A 21169-nucleotide genomic window follows, 5' to 3' on the forward strand; every position below is an offset into this window, starting at 1 on the left:
AGATGCCACCGGTGAGAAAGCAGTGATGACACCATCAGATTCATCACACAACTCACAATTCAATCTACTAGCACCCTGACACATACACAACATCTAACACATCTTGGGGTTTCTCACAGGATAAAATACATACCATATGAGTCATTTCCACCAACTATATAGACCCATACCGATACAGAGAACTAGGTTACCTCTGGCCTGCACTCATCAACACCAAAGATTTCTCACATACCTCTCCCTCTACCCCACTAACACTGCTCCCACTTTTCTTGCAGAACCAAGCGCAACAAGGCTGCAAAATTGGCAGAATGCTGCTATACGAGTTAATTTTATATTGTGTTACATTCCAGTTTAAAGGCTGCCTTTCTGACAGAATACAAACAAGTTGGGGGAATCCCAGAGACAGTTATACAAACGATTGCCTTTTAAAACACAGAGCCTGTGTTGCGTGTAGATGCTGCAAGAAGAGAAGTTGTGAGTGTTTGACAGCACAGAACCAATATACTTTGAAGAAGTATAGCTCTTCCACATATGTTCAGAGAAGTGGCAATCATTTTGGTCCCAGAGGTCGGCTCCTTTTTGGCAAGACCAAGCTGTTATGCAAATTGATGTTGCTCCTCTCTTATGGCATAGTGAGATAGGTCTTGATGGTAGACACTTGTGAGTGGGGTCCATCCCACCAGAACCTCATATTTATCAGAAAACAACTCTCCATTCTCGGTACGGCATTCTTGAAAATTAGAGGTCTAACTGTAATCTAACTGCAATCTTTTAAGGCAGCAAAAAGATCACCATTTGGCTCTTAAACCATCACCTGATTCTCGAGTTTATCGTTCACAATCAACCCATGACCCTTACTCTGTATCAGCTCTTGTGTATTCAAGAGCGTAAGCTATTCAGTGCTACTAATAAATATGAGGACATAGAGGTAGAACAGGCAGGCATTTAGCAGATTTGGATGTATAGGTCATTAAATGAGAAAGATGGGGAAGTGTCTGGACTGACTGTAGATAGAACAGGCATGCAATGGACAGCATCCCAGCTAAAGCGCACGTGATGAACAATACATCAACTTCAAAGACACTGGGGTGTAATTATCCTGAGGAAGCAAGTATTAAATTGCAAACCAGAAAGAATTTGTTTAAAGAATAAGCAGAGAACTTCCAAAATGGATGACAATGGCAGTTCTCAGCCGCCATCAAACCCTATTTTACTATGATGGGTTTTTCACAATGTGTTCAGCATTTTCAAAATACTCTGTTTGAACAATCTCCTCCTTATTCAAAGGTCACTGGAAACAGATTTTTATCACATGGGCTTGAGGAGACAGCGCCACCATTTCGAAAAAATGAAGAATCATAGGGAACTCTGGCCATGCAGGCCTCTTCCCAGGTACAAGGCAGATAAATCAGGGAGGAGACCTGCATGGCCAAACTAGTACTTCCACAAGAGGGGAATGCAGCATCCACACTGTCCCACAGTCCTATTTGCCTCCTACCACTCTAGACCCTTCCAATATGCATTGTTTGTTGCATGGCACACCCTATATATCTATAATAGCTTTGTCTTCCTCCAGCACCAAGGAGACTACTATATATACTCACTATGTGACACTTAAACACTACATTAAACAAAGGGTGGTGCAAAAGCACACCTATGAACAAAAACATAGCTTAACTCAATGGTGCTGAATACTACACATGAGTAAAAATGGCAACACCGCCAAAACGGTTGCCTAAGAACCACGGCAGACTATTTGCCTCAGCAATGCTGTCCTTCCCTCTGCACCCTATAAAAATATGTTTGCCTTGCTAATTGGCCATGAAAAGCTGAAAGTCAAAAAAACAAAGACGGGACGTTTCGCACTTAGTTTTGAATGAAAGCGCATTTGAGTGACATTCAGCTATTTGTGACTGTGATACTATTAGTTGATTTGCCCCTAGGCTTATGTCGGTCTTGAATCAGTGAAAACACTTTCATAATGGTGGTAACAGATTCATATGGGATTAAAAAGTATATTCTTAAAGTCCATTTTTAACCCATTCAATATATAGCATTGATTGCAGCACTTGGTATTACCGGTTCATGAATTTTAATAGTCATCATTGGAATATTTGAATGGTTCTCTATTTTTCTCTGATAAAAACATGGGCAAGCCCATTTCTGTCAGTTCAAAAAATATGTAATTTTGATATATATAAACCATTTTCAAAGAGCATGTTTTGCACAATACATTTTAAACAAACAGAGTTTCTCCATTTCTTTTAAATGATTTGCTTTTACAAAGTACATTCCACCTTGTCTGATGGTTCTGTAAAGGCAGTATCAGCTAAAACTAACTTCAGTTAGTAATGTATAAAGCCATTGTGTGTGCACACTAATATGACATTAAGATCATGCTGGCTTAAGACTTACCGCAAATCATCAAAACTCAGGCTACCTCTGAAATAACAGGTATATGGAATTACAATGTAAACCCATGTGCACAATGAGAAAGAACAGTTGTGACTGTCTCTCACACACAAGCACAACTGCAGACCCAGACTGATTCATAATGAGACATATGGTTTACCACCTTTGACCAGATGGCATAAAATAACTGAAAATGGCAACATTATAACTAAACAGGAGCACAGTCAAACAAGAACACATAACAGTTAATGATATGGTGTATTCACAAATCACGAGATACACATGTAGGCTGCGGGCCATGAGTACAACTGAAAGAATGCCTTTTTGTAGACCTCCATTTATGGATTTCTTTCAAAAGGAATAAATAAAACAAATGCAAAGACAACAAAATCACATTTCATGAAGACAATGAAGCATTTTAGTTTAAGAACATCTCAATAGCATAAGTGGAATACTTGGAGGAACACTGCCACAGCAAATAATCCTAAGCCTACAGAACTCCATGGTCACCTAATAAATTGGTTCTAAAATCGACCCAGATAACTAAGTTTATAGGGTATGCACAATCAGATCAGATCTCAGGACGTATCCCTCCAAGCCATTGCAGCATGTTAAATCAAAGACCCAACGAACATTTGATAGTAGGAGCGCAAGACAAAGATTTTATGCCCTTAGCGTTTATAGAGGCAAAACAAAAAAACTGTTTTTTATGTTTATATTTTATTCTAAATAAACCTGATAGACATATTAAGCAGATTCTAACCATCTGCTCTGATGGTATTGTGATGGCATCATGAAGTACGACACACAAGAGATATCAAGTTGAACAAAAGAATATTTATTACCTTAAATGTCAGAATGGTTGAGAGCCTAACTTCCCTATCTCAATTAAGTAAAGTCTGAGTCAAAGAGTTTAACTTAACTTAAAAGTCTGTCTGTGTCCAAAACCTATCCTTGCCCTCACAACTACAATAAACCAATGTGTACTGATGTAAAAAGTCAAAAGAAACAGTGTTCAACAAAATGTTATGTGCTTCTTCCAGCTCGCAATTTTCTTTTAACTCCCTTCCCCAAGTATAAAACAGTTCCACCAAAAGTCTCAAAGGTATCTTTTCCAAATACAAGATTATATGATTTTGAAACAATCCTCGGGCTTCCCTTCTCCAAGTTTCAAGCGTCACAGTTCAAAGCAGACAAGAAAGGGTCACGAGATCTTGGGGTTCCATTCCCCAAGACTTGTATTTCATCATAGTTCACAACATAAAAGAAAGCGCCTTTGCTGTTCTCTTTGGCATTTGAAGGTTCACTTCCTTTCTTCATACAATAGGGTTAACTCTAAGATTCAATCTGATTAATGGAGGTAACTTCACAACACGCAGTGGTTTAATTTTACTTGAAAGTTCAATTGCTTCAAAAATTTAGCATGCAGTGGTTTAGAAAAATTGAACAATTCCATTCACTGCTAAGTTCAACATGCAGTGTTTTCTGTTTAAATATAAAGTTTGTATTCACTTCGGTGTTCTTTGGGCATTGGTGTGGCTTACAATCTTGTTTTCATTCAACCCACTACAGAATATTTATACTTTTCACTTTAAAAGAACTTCCAAACACTCCGCTTTAAGATACGTGACCACTCCGATACAAAGCATTTCTTGCGTTTTAACCTTCAACAATGGAAAAAGTCTAGGACCGGAGACATTTGAAAACGTGCTCTTCTGATGGACATGACCACTCCGTTACTAGATACCAAGTGTTTCAGCACAATGGAAATATTCATTCAATCGTGCCTCGCACACCGTGTTTCTTATTTAATAGAAAATCACTGGCCTCATTGGTCTCGGTCCTCGCAATGCAGAGCAAACAAACTGCAGTTTCTGCTACCAGGGGTCCAACTTCTCCCCCCTAGACACCCAAGGGCCGGCTTCTCGGCAACGAGGAACAAGCACTTTCATTGAAAGGGACAGGGGTAGCCTTTCTACCTGGCTCCCTTATCCACATCCAGTCCGCTCCATGAAGCTTCTGCTCCAGCGCCAGGCTGTCTCAGACCACCTCTCCTTGCAGTCTCCAGCATCTCGGCGTGATGTGAACCACGGGCCTTCCCACACTAGTTCCCTCCAATGACTCGCCTCTCTTCAAACAAGGTTCCCAGCTCATCACACAGGCCTCCCTGCTGCGGCCCTTTGTGTTGCTGTTTCCTCCTCCTTTTATACACCTACAACCCTCTAACAGGTTGCAGGTGTGTTCTCTCTATCAGCCATGCCTGACAATGATTAGGAGGACATGCCTGACCTTCACACCACCTTGCAAGCATTTTCTTTATCCCAGTACCGAAGTGGTGAAAGTGTGTGGTGTTCATTATCCTCAGTGACCTCTTCCTCGTCTTAGTACTGTCAAGTGTGCCATATGGCGAATTGAGTGTAGCTGACTTAAAATAACCCATAAAGGTTGGGCGAGGGCCAGGTTGTTCATCACTAGGAACATGTCTCGCCTGAGGCCATCCCACTCCCAATACTCAATGACCCTCCACCCAGGTGATCCTCCCTCGCTTCTCGACCCCCAGGGTCAGGATCCAAAAGGGAAGAACAAATTACTTACCCATTGTCAATGTTCTTTCTGAGGGGAGTTCCTTCCATGGATTCCTCATGTTTGAGATTGAGCTCCAAGGGCAGCTGCGCTTCAGAAATGTTTCTGCCACCAGGTGGGGTAGCAGGCTCCATGTCGGCTATACCCGACAGCTCTACGCGCCCAATGCCGGACATGACATCGGGGCCACATATATATATATATATATATATATATATATATCGCCGCCCTATAGTTAAGGTGAGTCTGCCTAACATAGGAACCGTGAAAAATTCTATTATTAATAACTTATGACTTGTGTGATGTATATGGCTGAAATCTTGAAGTTGGTTAGGGATGCCTAGATTTGTTAATAAATCAAGTCGTTATTAAGAAGATTTTTTTTTTTTTTTTTAAAAGTGGCAGCCTACTTCCCATTCATTTTGTCATAGACAAACAAGGTCAATGTTTGCAAAGCTGCACAGCCCAAACCAGTGGACGGATTTGCACCAGGTCTGAAACAAATTGGGCAAGAAGCGTAGGCCTTTTGTGGTTTGGGGTTATTCCGTGCAGTAGTTTTTTAAATATTTGATGGAGAAGGGGGTGCCCCCTTGTCCAAAATAGATAGCTATATCTCAGATGAGTTGCCAAAACCGGGCGTCTTTAGAAATGAAACAGCCACCATCTCTGTTTTTGCTCGATGGAAGAGATAGCCAAGGAAACCGCAGATGTTATCGGAAAATTAGCCATTTGCAGGTCTTGAAAAATACAAGTGCCAACGGTTTAGAGATGGGGGTGATGGCTAGAGGGCACCAAGTGAAATTTGGGAGTTGGAGTGGTCTGGGGACTGAGTTTACAACACAAAGCTTTTCTGTAACCTCAGCTATATCCGCAAATAGCCAAAATCCCAAAGCAAACTGTGTCACAGAAACGGCATGTATAGTGGGAGAAGGGTGGAGGAGAGGGCAAGGGCGGTGAGGAAGCCATCTGGGGAGTGGGTGGAGCTGGCACAGATGAAGGAGGCACTTGGTGAGGGACTGGGGGAGGGGAAGAAAGCATTTTCTTCAACCGTTTTCTGATATTCGCAGCTATAAAAACCACAGATTGCCAGAGCTATCTGTAGTTCTGTACCCGCGGCTAGAGAAAAAAAGTTTCAAAAATAACAAATAGATATTTTTACAGTTACAGCGACAGGGTGAAAAATGACTGCCCATTGCCGGTGGCAATAGGCATCCAGGACGCCCATCCATGCAGTAACCAGAACTGACCCTGCAAAGCAAGATAGCGGGGCTAGCACCCTCAGGCCATTTTGCCCAATACATGAGCATAAGTTAAAAGACCACTAAGAGCAACATGGCCTGAAGGCAAAGGCTCCTTCCTCACTTTGAAGTCACGCAGGGTCGGTCCTGGTTACTGCATGGATGGGAGACAGTCCATAGTGCCGGATGCAATGTCTCCATAGTGCCGGATGTAAAATATCTTATAACACACTAAGAAAACACACAGCATCAGCATTTTCTTTAAAAAAATTGCTATGGTCAATCCTTGAAAGTAATGCACTTAGATACCCTTTTGCTGAATTGCATTCTGGTATTCGTAGTTTCCCAAGTTAAGATGGGGGGGATAATGCCACAATTGTACACTTTTTGCCTAACACAGTTCTATATGGATTTATATATTGCGTCGCAATACGATATGTGCACTTTTCAACTTATCTTCATAAAGCAGAATAGTATTGAAACCAGACATGTGGGGATAATGACGAGAGGGCAAATAAATCATGAGTATTTGCCCATGATGTGGCAAGAGAGTTTGCAATCCTGGACCCTGGTGCAGTTATTTGCCCTTGAATGTGGCTGCTTTACAGGGCACAAGTAAAGGACACATGTGGCTGGACAGCGTAACTTATTTTCAGAGGGCGGACGCAACCCCCCCCTTTTTTTTTTAGGTTGGCGAGCTTGCTCAAGTATTTGGCTACCAGGATTTTACTGCGGTTTCCAAATTCCCAGTTCAGACGCTTACCCACAAGACCACAAGCACTTGTTTCATAATGGGATTTTGTTTTCCAGGGAAAAATTCACGACAGATTGCTGGGTTTAAAATGTGAGCACCTTTAATACTTTCCCAGCGGAGTGAGGAGTGGAGCAGAGTGGTTTACAGTGGTTCACAGTGGCTCACATTACAGTGACACAGAACACTCTTCTTTTGTGCTGTAAAATCTAAGTGTTAGCCTGCCCAGTAAGTGACTCTAATTTGGGTATATAGACTGTTGAGGCTAATAACATTACAAATCAATGTTTGGGTTACACAGCCTCTCGAAACACTTGGACAGGTCAGTATGAGAGCAAATGCTGGAAATGGCAAAGGCGTTGCCACTCCCGGAATCACCGCCACCTGCTCCTCAATTAAATGGGGAGAATAATGCAATGCACTCCAAAGGGGTGACCGCTCAAAGAGTCATGTTGGGTGGGCATAAGAAACTCAGAGTGGAAGAGAGTTTACAACTGAAAAACAATCAATATGAGGCAGTTGGAAGTGATCTCCCCATCTGCCAGACACTAGATGTAGAGTTGCACAGTGTGGTGGAAAGGCAGGATAAAAGATGGGTTTATGGGGGGAGCCTTCTCTCCCTCATTTTATTCAGAAGCGGATGATGGAGACGATAAAAATGATTCTAGCATTTCATATGTCTGAACATGGACCTGCATCGAGACAAATCTCTTTCTGCCCACAATATCAACAGTTGTTTGAAACCGAATTTATGTTTGAAACCGAATTTAAGACACAAAAGGCTTTGACAAATCTCAATCAGGTGATATCAACATTTGCGGGTTTATATGAAGACATCACAGCTGAGGTGCGACTCCATAATATTGTCCTGGGGGCCAGTCAAAGTAAATTGGATATCCTCTACCAGCGTGTTGAAAAGAGGGAATCGTGCTGGGCACCACAACCTGATGAAATGTCATTTTTATCTGAAGCAGTGTCTATTCTTCAACAGGCTGATAAAGAACGTGGGGGTGTTCAGTCCCAGTCCGACCCCTTGCCTAATAATGGGGAATGTGGTCACGGAGGAATAGAATATCAATTACCAATAAATGTATCTTTGACAAGTGACAATATTACTACCGTGATAAATGAGAAAGTGACTCACCCATAATTGGGTCTAGAGACACTCATACTGTGCATCAAGGAACGACTGGGAAGAAGGTGTCAGGGAAAAGGAAAAATACTGCGTTAGACTTGGCAGAAGTTAACGACATAGAAGCATATGGGGGAAATTAGTAAGGCATGCTCTGGCAAACAACTGAGGAATTTGACTATTCCAAAGGCAACAAAAAATGTATCTGACAGACAATATAGAAAGTGCAAATACCAAGACTATTATGATTGGACAATCCGCTTAAAGAGGAGACACTGGAGCCATCTGAAATGGTTATAGAGGCCGGTATTGCAGAAGAGGAAAGGGCTCGGGTTAGGAATACAGAGCCTACCCCAATTGCGGTTGAAACAAGCAAATGCTCCTCGTACACGCTATGTGATGGAATTACAAGTGGGTAGCCACTGCGAAAAGTCCAGTAACCGTGGGCCAAATGGACCGTATTATGGAAAAACATAGTAAAGAATTCCGTTTGTGTTACTCGCAGTACTGAGGTCCTCAAATGGGGGAGGTTAGGATGGACTACCCGCAGCAATCCGGTATTAAAAGGCCATTTGAAGGGCCTTTAACCACCAAGTTCATGAATACTAAATAGAGAGCCTGACTCGCAGGAGCAGGGATTACAGAATGTATGGCCGATTGGTTTAAGCACCGAAGTCACATTGAAAGGCCGTGAAGATAGAGGCAGCAGAGTATTTATTAATGAGCCATACCCTGAGGTAAAGCGTTTTATGTACAGAGCGATTGGTCAAGAGTAGCCCCCGTTTCCACCCAGGGCATTGAAAGATCTCACTTTGATTCTGAGGAAATAAATGAAGCTCATCATGTTTACGAAAACAAGATTCCCCCGAGGTGCAATACTTGGAGAGGAGTAACTCAGATTTCACAGTCCAAAAAGGAGCACAATATACCCATGAGTAACTGAGTGCTAAAGGGACCTCTGTACTGAATGGTCAGCCTGATCAAGGGAGGCCATTCTCTGTTTTGAAAGAAGGGGCAAAGGGAAGAGATTTGAGTAACCCCAGAAGAGGGGTGGAACATGAAAAAGAGCACAAGAAGAAAACAGCTGGCTATTCAATGAACAACAGTAGCTTCCATCTAGATGGCTAATTTTTAAGATCGCCCTTGAAAGCATTTTTCACTTTGGAGGAAGCATTACCCTCAATCGATCAGGTGCACCATATCTTTTCGCAGAAGTTACTAATTTAAGTGTGATCTCAACGCATGACATTGAACGCGTTGAATTTATAGACATACGGAGAACGGACAAGGTTGTGTTGGGTTTTGAGTGCAGAGCCGTATATGATCGGATAATGAGGGAAGTAACTACTTTGAGGAAAATTGGTTTCCTGATTTTGTCTGTTGACTCTGGGTTGCCGGTCCCCAATAGGGAGACAACTCCTTGTTTGAAAAATAGTGACTCCACCACTGTTACCTTTAGGAATGACAACCAGAACACTAACAGATCTGTATTTCTTTTACTCAGAGGGCAGGAAACCGGGAATAGATATGAAGATTGGTCATGGGTAGCCTCTTAAATGATCACGATTTTCAGGAGTCATCATCACAGATGCTCTATTGGAATCCCATTTCAACTTGCGGTCATGGAATTCAAGGGGACATTCTCACTGGTTTACAAATCCTGAAGTGGGATTAATATGAAGAAAATGTAATGTGATATGCCTACAAGTGTCCTGGTTGATGGAAGTACCTGCATGGGATGGTTATCAGGCAGTATCTCAATTGGAGACAAATGCCCCAGAGGGAGACCCAAAGGGGGCTTAATTACTGTATTAAGGTCAGCTTCCTGTTTTGTTGGTGTTAAGAAATGTCATATTAGAGAAGGCCTACTTGGAACAGAGTGGGGTTTAGTGGAAGGGGATACTGAGACGTTCTTCCTGATTTGTAAAATTTAATGGCATGATGGAATCTGTCGGTTGGATTTGTTTTTAGACCTACTGGCAAATTTTGTAATAGAATAGTTGGAGAATCATGTCACTTCATGGTTCTTGGTTATCTGAGCTCTACCTGCATAAAATCACTTAATGACAGATGTGAACAGCAGTATTGTTGCAGGATTTAATGATTCTGCTATGGATTTTCTCGATATGCAGGATAACGGTCGGAAATGGCGTAATTGTTTAAACAACTTGGGTCTTTTCCATTTGAATGGGGTATTTGAGGGAGATTCCGCTTGGTATCGGGGGATCCTGAGATCAACATTGGACCTTTGTTAATGACTTCCAGATGGGGAGGTGTAAGACTATGTAGATAGCCAGGAACGTTTAGAGTGGTCATGGTGTGCTGCAATTCTCAATTATGTGCGAGTTGGGCATGAGAGGCTGTCTTATGATGAAAGTGTGTCATTCAGTTCTGCAGCCAATAGAATAGTGTGGAATCAATGTAAGATTCAACAGATGAACACAGCAATAGGGGGCGTGATATCATTCACCAGTTATAATTGGAAGTTGTTAACCTTTACTCATGATAATTATAACACTTTCAGGAGAGGCTCCATAAACAGATTACCAGGGAGATCAGATTCGAAATAAAGGGGTCAAAGGTTGCAATTTACAAAAAATCTCATAAGTATGATGAGGCTTTGGCCACGCAGAAAAGGGAAATGAAGGCCGGTATTAGAGTAATTAAAGGGACAAAATTATTTGATTCACTGAATCTGGAAAGAATCAAAAAGATAAAACAAAAGTATAGGAATTTGGTTAGAAATCATCAGGCTCAAATGATACAAGCAGATGCAGAGGAAATGCTGAGTTATTTGTTAAAGAAGGACTCAAGCTCTTTTTGGCCCTAATGAATAATAAAAATAGGGGCAATGTGGAGCAAGTGATTAACGCTGTTGCAGAGTCGGTATGGGTGAAAAATATTCAGGATTTATATGCCGACACCAATCCTCTCTCTTGGGAGGGAGTCAGTGATAAGCGGGAGTTAATTAGCCTGGTGGGATCATTAGAATACGATCTTACTGAAGTACGCAGGCTGATAATGAGACCCAATAATTCAATCCTAATCAGACCCCGAATTGTCTCTTTAAGGGAGCTTTTTGCGATTCAAAATTACATTAGAGTCAGCTCGCCAAAAACTAAGATCTTATCATTCACTAAAAGGAAAAGGAAAGCAGTAATGCATTGATCATTGAATGGCATTATGTTGATCAGGGTTGACTCTGGTGTATTTGGGGTTAACATCATGGGCTGCCCGGAAAAAAAAAAAAAGATTTGAGAATGAAAGCAAAGGTACACCAGCTGAAACTGATAAAAATACAATACTGTACATTTTCATTCTCACTCTTAATTACGTTTTTTGAAGGGAAAGTAACATCAATGTTATTGTATGATTTTGAGCTTGCGAAAGGATGGGTATTGGATTACCTGAAAGGGTTATAAGGTGTAATTTGGCAAAGGGTGCTTGGAATTACGAATGCAGTACCAATTACTGCAATCAGATATGAGTTGGGATAAACTCTCTGAAAGTTAAAAGACAGTGGCTTATTTTGTCACTCTACAGAACAGTTTTGGTGGCTCCAAGGGATACTTTATACAGTGACTTCACTGTTATGGTGGAGATGGGTAATGTTCAACCGGTGATGGAATATGTGAAGCAGTGTACAGCAATATTGCAGGATTCTGGGTTCTCTCAAACCGATCTTGTGAATGACCCAGAGAAGGTGAAAAACTATTTGATTAAACTGGACTGGTGTACAAACTTGAAAAGGATGCATGATACTCCAGTTTGAGTAATTTCTGAGAAGAACATAAAAGGAGAGATAGTATGGCGCACTACTTCAAAAGCTTTCCTTGTCCAAGGATTGGGAAGGATTTTCTTCAACTTTGATGGAATCTGTATCATATGGGTGAGATTCGGCTAAGACACAAGCAGGTGCAGGAGGAAGGGGGCGAATGTAGATTTTGTCAGCAATACAGGGTGGTTGAAACACTTAAGCATCTATTGGTTGAGTGCCCCTGTTTAATTACATTGAAATACATGCACTTTAAAAGGTTATTAGACGCCCATGAGGGTATGGATTGCGAAGCATTTTGGGAAACATGTGTGCTTGGTCTTCGAGTATCAATTGTTAATGCAGTGGTGAATTAGTTAAATGAATAAGGACATTTCAAGTTTTTAATGTGGGATTTTTAAAGTTGTAAATGAGAAGTATTAATTGTTGTAGAATTCGTAGGGGATGTTAAATAACATTTTGATGTAACTAGGTTTTAACCAAAGGATATTGTTAAGGATTTGCATAATGTGTATTTTGTTAAGGTTGAATAGAATTCTAACCAACAAAACAAAACAAAAAATACTTTGCCAGTATATGTATTGGAACATTTCCTCTCTCAGGTTATTTTCTGGTGTTCATTACTTCTTTTTTTTTTTTACTGCGCTTGTGCGCATATTCTTTGGTGTCAGCTTTTCATTTTTGTCATTGGGGCAAAAAAACCAACCTGGGTACATGTTATTCTTGCGCCCAGTAATTTTTTCCACTTTTCCGTACTCCTTAAATGCGGTTAGATAAAGTTGTCTAATGTATCCCAACAGTCACCAAGAGACCGGCCATAAAACAAGGGGCTTGTAGCACGCTGCTTAACCTAAGTGCTTGATCCATGGCAAATAATGTAATCTCCCTGCGCATTGCCTTAAAACATTTTAAGTTCTCAAAGCCTGCAATCTTATCATAACAATACCACTGTCAAAACAGGTAAAAATCAGTTTGTGATTGATGAAAGTCTTTGAGTGATGGGTTGCAATTGTTTTAAAATATAGAGTGGACACGCCCACAGGTCACGGTCGAAGGCCATGACTATTGGTTTGGTAGTGTTCGGCAGCGCCCACTGGTCATGACCAAAGACCATGGCTTATGGTCTGGTAGTGTTCTAAAAATCTATGGAATTTCAAAAACCCTTGAAATTCAAGGAAACAACTATAGTTGCAGTGGCGTTAAGGTGAGAACTTTTGTGTTATTGTAAGAAAAATGTGTACATGTATCATTTGAGAAGGTGTTGTTGACAAGGAACAATTAAGTATTAGGATATATTGAAAGAATGTTCATACATGGGTATTGAAAAAAGTGATTATTACTTTAAATTTAAATATGTATAGAAAATAAAAGAAGTTTTTTTTTAAATTGTTTATTTATAAACGGCTCACAGGAAGCATAAGGTTAGCAAATACAACACATTCCCCCCAGCTTAAAACAACAGCATAACCCACCCCCACCCCTATATTCCCATGGAACACAGATCATTCTCAGTTCGATAGGGCATGGCAGGGTGCGCCCGCCTCCCCGTCCGAGTGCAAAGCCCTCGCAAATGAGCATGGTTTGTAAGTCAATGCTGGAAAATTGCAGTCATAATCCAGAAAGGGCACCCAAATGTTTGAGAACCCGGTGAAGAGTGCCTGACTTGGCCGCTGTGATTTTCTCTGCTATCAAAGTATCCCAGAGCTTAGACCACCAAAGCGCCATCAGGGGGCCCTCGACAGACTTCCATGTGCGAGCCACCGTGATTTTTGCTGCCAGCAGAAGTTGTGTTATGAGGGCGGCCTTGATGCCTGTTCTTGTATATGAGCCCGGGATCGGGACTCCTAAGAGGCTAGATTCAGGGACCAGTGGGATCACTGCTTGTGTAATATCTTTTATTGTAGCAAGGCATTGGGTCCAGAACTCTCTGACCTTTGGGCATGTCCAGCACATGTGGAAATATGACCCTGGGAGGTCGCAAAGATGCCAGCATTGGGGATCCAGGGTCTGAGAGATACAGTGCAGACGAAGAGGGGGGTAGTACCACTGTAGAAGCAGCTTGTGGGCACACTCCCGGTTGGTAATGCAGGGGGCGGATGAGTGGGTCTTTGACCAGATATCGACCCAAGTCTGGTCCTCCATGATGAGCCCTAGGTCCACCTCCCATTGGGTCATATAGGAGGCTTTCGTGACAAGGGGGTTTTCTTGCATCAACTTGTATAGGGCAGAAATCTTCCCTCAGGCTGGTAAGTCTTCCGCAGTGAGTTCCAGAGGGGTCAAGGCTCGAGTTGCTGCCAGTCGAGTCAGGGTATGGGAGCACCAGTGGCAGAGTTGCCAATAGGCGAACCTGCCTGTTTCTGATAGCTGAAATGCTTCCTTGCATTGATCAAAGGAGCGCAGACGCCCCTCCTCGAAGAACTGTCCCAGGGATTAAAGGCCTCCCACCACCCAATTTCGAAAGTTTGCGGGGAAAGCTCCCAGCGAGAAGGCTGTGTTATGGCAGATTGGGGGGGAAGGGGCCCAGTCCCCTCGGGATGCCCCCTTGTCTCAGGCCCCACTTCCAGGCCCTCACCAGGTGCTTAGTGGAGGACAGTACCCCTGGCCAGGTGCTGTGCAGGGGTGCGGGGATGTCACGAGGAAACGGAGGGGAAGAGGCAGGCGAGACTGTTCTATCTCCACCAATTTCGGGCACCCTAAGAATCCATGCCTGAATATGGGCTAACTGTGCTGCTATCTGATACCTGCGAAGATCGGGGACGCCAAACCGCCCAGCCTGGAGCTGACTACCATGGTTCTGTGGGGAATTTGTGACCTCCTACCTCGCCAGATAAACCTGAGCATTTTACTTTGGAGCCGTCTTAATGGGGGGAGGGGGAGGGGGATTGAGACAGGCAAAGATGAACAAGCGTAGAGGAACCGCGGGAGGAGGTTCATCTTACAAGCCTTTATGCGGCGCAGAAGCGAGATCTCCTGTGGGAGCCAGCGGTCCAGATCCCTCTCCAGCTCCCTGACGAGGTGGGGTGGAGTTTAACTGGTAAACATCTGACGGGCGAAGGGAATCTGAACCCCCAGGTAAGGGATCGCCTTAGCGCTCCATCGTATTGGGCATTGCTTCTCTAACACTTCCCTCTCCCCTTGACTCAGCCCAATCCCCAGGGCCACTGACTTCGCAAAATTGATGGCAAAGCCTGCTACTCTCCCAAAGCTGTGAATCTCGGCTAAGGCCGGGCTCAGTGAGGCTGACACCTCTGTGATGGTCAGTAGCATGTCATCAGCATAAAGCGCAATCTTGTGCTGGGAGGGGCCTACCTGGAGGCCCTTGATCTGTGGGTTGAGACGAATGCGTTGGGCTAGAGGCTCCATAACCAGGGCAAAGAGCAGGGGAGATAGAGGGCACATCTACCAAGTGCCGCAGGACTGGGGAATTGGACCAGATAGGAGGCCGTTGACCCTCAGAAAGGTCTTGGGAGACTGGTAATTGGCCAGAACCAGCTTTTGAAAAACGGGGGCAAAATGGAAGGATTCAAGGGCCTGATGCAAGAAGGACCAGTCAAATCGATCGAAGGCTTTAATCGCATCTAAGGCCAACAATGCAAGCTGTCGCGATTCTTGATTAGCCACATCAATTAAATTCAGGGGTCTGCAGATATTGTCACTTGTCGACCTGTGGGTTATGAACCCTGTCTGGTCCGGGTCTAAGAGGTTGGGGAGGACGCACGCCAGGCAGTTAGCCAGGATCTTTGAATATATATTAGTGTCAAGGTTTAACAGTGAGATGGGCCGATACGAGCTATTGTCCTTGGGGTCCTTCCCCGGTTTGAGAATGAGGACTGTAATTGATTCCTGCATGGAAGGAGAGATGGTCCCAGTGCTAGCAAATTAGTTAAAAAGAATTGCTAAGGGGGCTATCAGCTGGGGACGGAAAGTTTGTAGAAGCGGGTAGAAAATCCATCTGGGCCGGAGGCTCTAGGTTGGAGGCTTCTGATGGCTGCGTCGACTTCCTCACCTGAGATGGGGGCCTCAAGACATTCCCTTGCAGGGGCCTCGAGTCGTGGGAGGGTGGCGCCCTGCAGGAAGTTCTTCTGCTCTGCTTGGTCTCTGGGAGATGCCGCCATTATTTCCGAGTGGTGGGCCACGGCCAAGTGCAGTTTGTCCTGCTCTGCAAACTGAATGGTGCCGCAGGAGTCACGCAGAGCCAGAATAAAGTTTTGCTTCTTGACTTTGGCCAATTTGTCTACCAGCAATCTGTTTGCTTTATTACTTTTAGCATAATACCATTGTTTGGTTTTAGTTAGCATGTGCGCCGTATCCTCAGCGTAGTGTGCCTTCAGCCTCTTTCGTGCCGCCCGCAGGGTCCGACAGGATTTCAGGGACCAGCCCTTCCTCTTGTGGGCGGCCTCGGCTTTCTGGATCTCCTTCTCTAGTGCCGTGCGGGCGTCTTGCCTGAGCCTATGGAAGGCTACTCCATGGGCGATCAATTCCCCTCTCACCACCGCCTTCATGGCATCCCAAGTATTAGCCAGGGACGTGTCCTCATTCCGATTCTCCATGAAGAAATTCTTAATTGACTTGGCCACGGAGTCCCTTACCGACAGGTCATTCAAAATGGGATCATACAGGGTCCACCAGTGGTGGGGCGGAGGGTCCAGGTCATGAGCCCTGAGCGAGAGTCACTGGAGCGTGGTCGGAAAGGAGTCTGGAGCCAATACTGACATCATCCGTGAAAGCAAGGAATTTGGGGGGAGGCCAGCAGCAGGTTAATCCGGGAGAAGGTTCTATTCACAAATGAATAGAAGGAGAAGACCTCTGTGGGGTGGATTACTCTCCAGGTGTCCACAACATCCAGGGTTCGGAAGAGATGAAGAAGACTCTCCGCCAGTCTCAAATCCTTGCGGGGAGGGCGGTGAGACCTATCCCTGAGTGGGTCTGGGACTCCGTTGAAGTCACCGCCAATGACTACTTGGCCCTCGATGAACGGAAGGAGTGCCTCCATTAGGTCCCTGTAGAATCCCTCCTGATTATCATTGGAGCCATAGGCAGAGACGAGGGAATAGAACTGGCCGAAGATGAGGCATTTGACTGCGGTAAAGTGCTCCTCCGGGCAGTGTAAGGAATCAAAAATTTGCGGCCTAATATTTTTTGTGAAAAGGATCGCCATGCCCCCCTTCTTGGTACCATTAGAAGTGAGAAATTGCAACAGAAAGAGTCTGTAGTGGAGGTGGGAGAAGTCGTCTGGGATTAAATGGGTCTCGGAGAAAGATCACTGAGGCTTCCCCGTCCTGTAGGCGTTGGATCGTGGATTTCCTTTTTGGGGGAGAGTTCAAGCCGCTGACATTAAATGTGACACATTTTTATTTCTGATGGAGGGAGGGGGGGCTACCTCCTGAGTCATTGCAGGTTCCGGAGGTGGGGGTTGGGGAGAGTAGGATTCAACCACTGCCCGGGGGTGCGTTCATAATAAGGTCTTCCAGTGGCTGAGGTTTTATATGTAGCCTCCAACGGGAGGGTAAAACTTCCAACATCGGCCTCCAACGGGAAGCCAGAACTTGGATAGCCGCAATCATTCCATCGGGGCTTTCCCTAGCCAACAGGGCTACAACAGTCCATAAAGGTTGGGTTGCACTCCAAGGGAAATACAATGAAATGCACCCTGGAGTCGGGCATGGGCCGCACGGGGCCCGCAGCAAGAGTTGGCGGTTGACGTGTTCCAGCGCTGTCTAACCTTCAGGGGAGGCACTGACCATCATTTCACCCTCCGGTTCCTATGTACTCTTGACCAGGATGAGTGCTTTGATTTGGGAGGTGTTTTATTGGATTCCTCTTCAGTAGCATCAGGTGCGGGGGCCTTTGCCCCTTCGGGAGAGTCAGGGCGTAGGATCGCTGCTACGTCGTCGAGGTGGCTAATCGTTCAGGGGACTCCATTGTAAGAAAATTGGAGGGCCGTTGGAAACAGCCAATGATAACGAGTCTGGTGGTCCTGGAGGAAGAGGGTGAGCAGTCGGAGGGCCCTTCGTTTCTGCAGAGTCAGAAGAGAGATCTTGGAAGATTTGAAGCGGGGATCCTTGGAAAGTCAGTTCATCCCGGGAGTGACCAATAGCGGAGATGGCTTCCTTAGTAGTGTAGAAGTGGTCTCTCGTGATCACGTCTGCAGTGGGTTCTGCCTCCACTCCCCGAGGAAGGTGGAGTGCTCCTGTACCAGGTCCTCCGTCTCCCCCATTCTTTGCTCCACGTAGGTACCCCCCCTATTGTCGGTCTGCTCCAATTTAGAGGCAAGTTCCGACATGCATGAGCGGAATTCCGCCTTAATGTCGGACATAAAGGCTTGGCAATCCTCTTTAGTTGCAAGGGTCACTCTGTCTTCTGCGGGCTTTTGAGGTGTTAGTTTTGGGGGCTCCGCCTTCTTTACTTTGTCTGCCGATAGGAGCATAGTTGAAATGTCTGCATTCTTAGGAGGTTTAAGAAGCTTGGCCAGCCTCATGAGTTGACAAGGAGAGTCTGAGATGACGGAGAGGTAAGGCACTGGAGCAGGGCTCCTTCAGCGAGGGCCAGATCACCAAAGGGGTGTGTGCAAGGCGTAGGGACTTCCAAGCTAGTTAGGGTGCCCAGCCGAGAAGGAGCAGGGGCAAAGAATGCAGGGCAGGGGGCCCTGGATTCCACTGTGGGGCTAGTTGCTGATCGTTGTGATTGGCCACGGTGGGCCCAACAGAGATACCGATCCCTTGGGGATGAGGGGTTAGCAGGTGCAGGAGAAAGGAGGATGCCAGACCTAGGAGGCCGATGCAGCTCAGAAACTTAAGTTTCCAGCAAGGGGGTTTTGGGGAGTGCAAAGGAGGCAGGGGCAGCCAATTGTGAGAGTTTGGTCCAGCGGTTCAATCCCCAAGGAGATTGGCAGTGATGCGGCCAGTGGCTGGGGGAGTTCTGGCGGAAGTTGCCCCTCCCTTAGAGGCAAAGAGATGGCAAAATGAGACAGGAGGAGGTAACATGAACTCTGGACCAGAGAGCGAGTTATGGAATGCAGGTAGGTCCGGGAGAGTCGGAGCGGCGAGGAGTAGGTGCGGGTGCTTTGGGCCACCGGGGGCTGTCAGGAGGCACCACGGGGGAAGGACCACATGTGGCGGCGGCCCAATCCGTCCAAGCTCCCTCCTCCCGGTTACCTTCACTGCAGCATCGAAGGCTGGGTCCAGGCGGAGGCAAGTCTCTCAGTCCGGGTCCAGGCAGGGCAGGGCACGAGCGCAAGGCACTAGAAGAGCGCCGATCCGCAGTGACGCTGAAGCTGGTAACGTCCTCGGTGGGGGCCCGGTGATGCGGCTGTGGTGGAGCAGTCCACCCTGAGCTGGGGCCTCAGTACAGGGCGTGACGCAACCGCTCATCAGCTTGCAGGCTGGTGGATGATCCCTGCAAAGGGGGGGGGGCTGGCAACCGCGGGAGGGTTTCTCAAGCTGGTGGGGCCCCCGATCTCATTCCGGCGGCAGGGCAGCTGTTGAGGAGGCGCTGCAACAAGGCCAATGGGGCCCGACCGCCATCTTGAAGGTGCGCAGCGGTGTCCCCGGAAAGTACGCCTACTGATATCTCAAGCACTAGTAGGAGTCGGGGCCCAATCTAACATCATATGAGCCCCCGGTGTTCAGCAGTCGGATGCCGCCGTCAGCAGCGCTGATGGGCGTCGGGAACCGGCATTATTGGCACAAAGGTCATAGGCTGCGCAAAAGGAGGAACTTTAGCTTTAGCTGAAATTCAGGGGTTTTGTTGCATTAAGTTTGCACCTTAACATCCCTGCAACTAAAGTTTTTTCTTAAATTTCAAAGGTTTTGGTACAGTGTATTACTCACCTTAACGTCCCTGCAACAAATTTATATTACTCACCGTAATCATATTTCTGATTCTTGTATCTGCTTAGATTAACATGCTGTGCATAGGCCGACATCTAGTGGAAGCTGCAGAGTATTACAGTTGTTTTCGAAACTTGAAAAGGGATGTCGACAGGGCGTGCCAGTAATACTATCCCTAGTGTGATGTCCACTGTATCCATGATCCTTCACGCATCCAGGTCCCTCAGATTGTTATTTTTCTGACATGAGGTAGCATGAAGTGTTGCGTGAGTACAGTCGTATCCAAGCAGATGCATATCAGACAAGCTCATAAGCATCCTTGCGCCTTCTCTGAGTGGGGAGGAAGAGTGGGCGCATGTGAATCTAAGCAGACGCATGCATCAGAAATACGATTACGGTGAGTAATGTATCCCATCTGAGGCTTGTGGAATCTGCTTAGATCACATGCTGTGCATAGATTAGCGAGCAGTGTTAGGAGAAGGTTGTGGGATATGAGAAGGTTCATGTGCGAAGAGGTGTCTTAAAACCGCTTGTCCCACTTGTGTATCTGTCTTGGAATGAGTGTCAATGAAGTAATGCTGAGTGAAAGTGTGTACTGAGCTCCATGTAGCTGCTTTGCAAATGTGGTCTAGAGGGACATTTGCAATGAAAGCCAGAGTGGCTCCTGTGCTCCTCCTGGAGTGAGCTCTGGGCGTGAAAGGCAGTGTTTTGTTTGATAGGGAATAGCACAATTGTATACCTCTGACTATCCACCTGGAGATGGCATTCTTTGAAATATGGTCTCCTTCTCTGCCTGGTGCTACGGAGACAAACAGCTGGTCTGTTTTCCTTAGCGGTCTGATCTTGTTTAAATAGTGAAGGACCGCCCTCCTCACATCTAGTGTGTGGAGTTTTACCTCAGCTGAGCTGGTGGGCTTCTGAAAGAAAGCTGGTAGCTCGATAGACTGGTTTAAGTGAAATTTAGAAATTAACTTAGGGGAGAACCTAGGGTGAGTACGTAAAACTAGCTTGTCCTTGTGTGTGATAAATAAAGGATCATGCACGGACAATGCTTGTATTTCACTAACTCTTCTTATGGAAGCAATAGCCACTAAGAAGGCAGTTTGCTAAGTCAGGTGTTTAAGAGTAAACTTATGCATCGGCTCTAAAGGGGGTCCCATGAGTTTAGCAAGTACAACATTGAGATCCCAACCTGGCGGCGGGTTATAAATTGTAGAGTGGAGTCTCTTTACTCCCCTCCATGAAAGCTTTAATGACAGGTACCTTCCACCATGAGACCTTACTGTGGGAGGTGGTATAGGCTGACAAGGCCGCCAGGTAGACCTTTAAGAAGTTGAATACTAACCCCGAGTCTAGCAAGTTAGAATGTGGGAAGGAGTACATTCAATGGGGTTAACTTGTTTAGACTAGCACCAAATTACAAATCTCCTCCACTTGTAAAAATAACAG

The 21169-nt window shown here is 45.3% G+C and overlaps 1 protein-coding gene across 13 annotated transcripts in view; it reads right to left on the reverse strand.

Annotated features, from left to right (window-relative positions):
* SNX14 (sorting nexin 14) overlaps positions 1-21169 on the reverse strand; it is a 2214134-nt gene that overhangs the window by 793924 nt on the left and 1399041 nt on the right. For 7 of the 13 annotated variants that reach the window (XM_069606351.1, XM_069606341.1, XM_069606344.1 and 4 more), the window contains one exon: positions 2416-2442. The exons of the other annotated variants lie outside the window; for them this stretch is intronic. In XM_069606351.1, the coding sequence (XP_069462452.1) occupies positions 2416-2442 (27 nt within the window). The remainder of the gene's footprint in view (positions 1-2415; positions 2443-21169) is intronic. 13 annotated transcript variants of the gene reach the window in all.

The sequence above is a fragment of the Ambystoma mexicanum genome, chromosome 4p, assembly GCF_040938575.1.
Source record: "Ambystoma mexicanum isolate Mex_15411 chromosome 4p, UKY_AmexF1_1, whole genome shotgun sequence".
Classification (NCBI taxonomy): Eukaryota; Metazoa; Chordata; class Amphibia; order Caudata; family Ambystomatidae; genus Ambystoma; species Ambystoma mexicanum.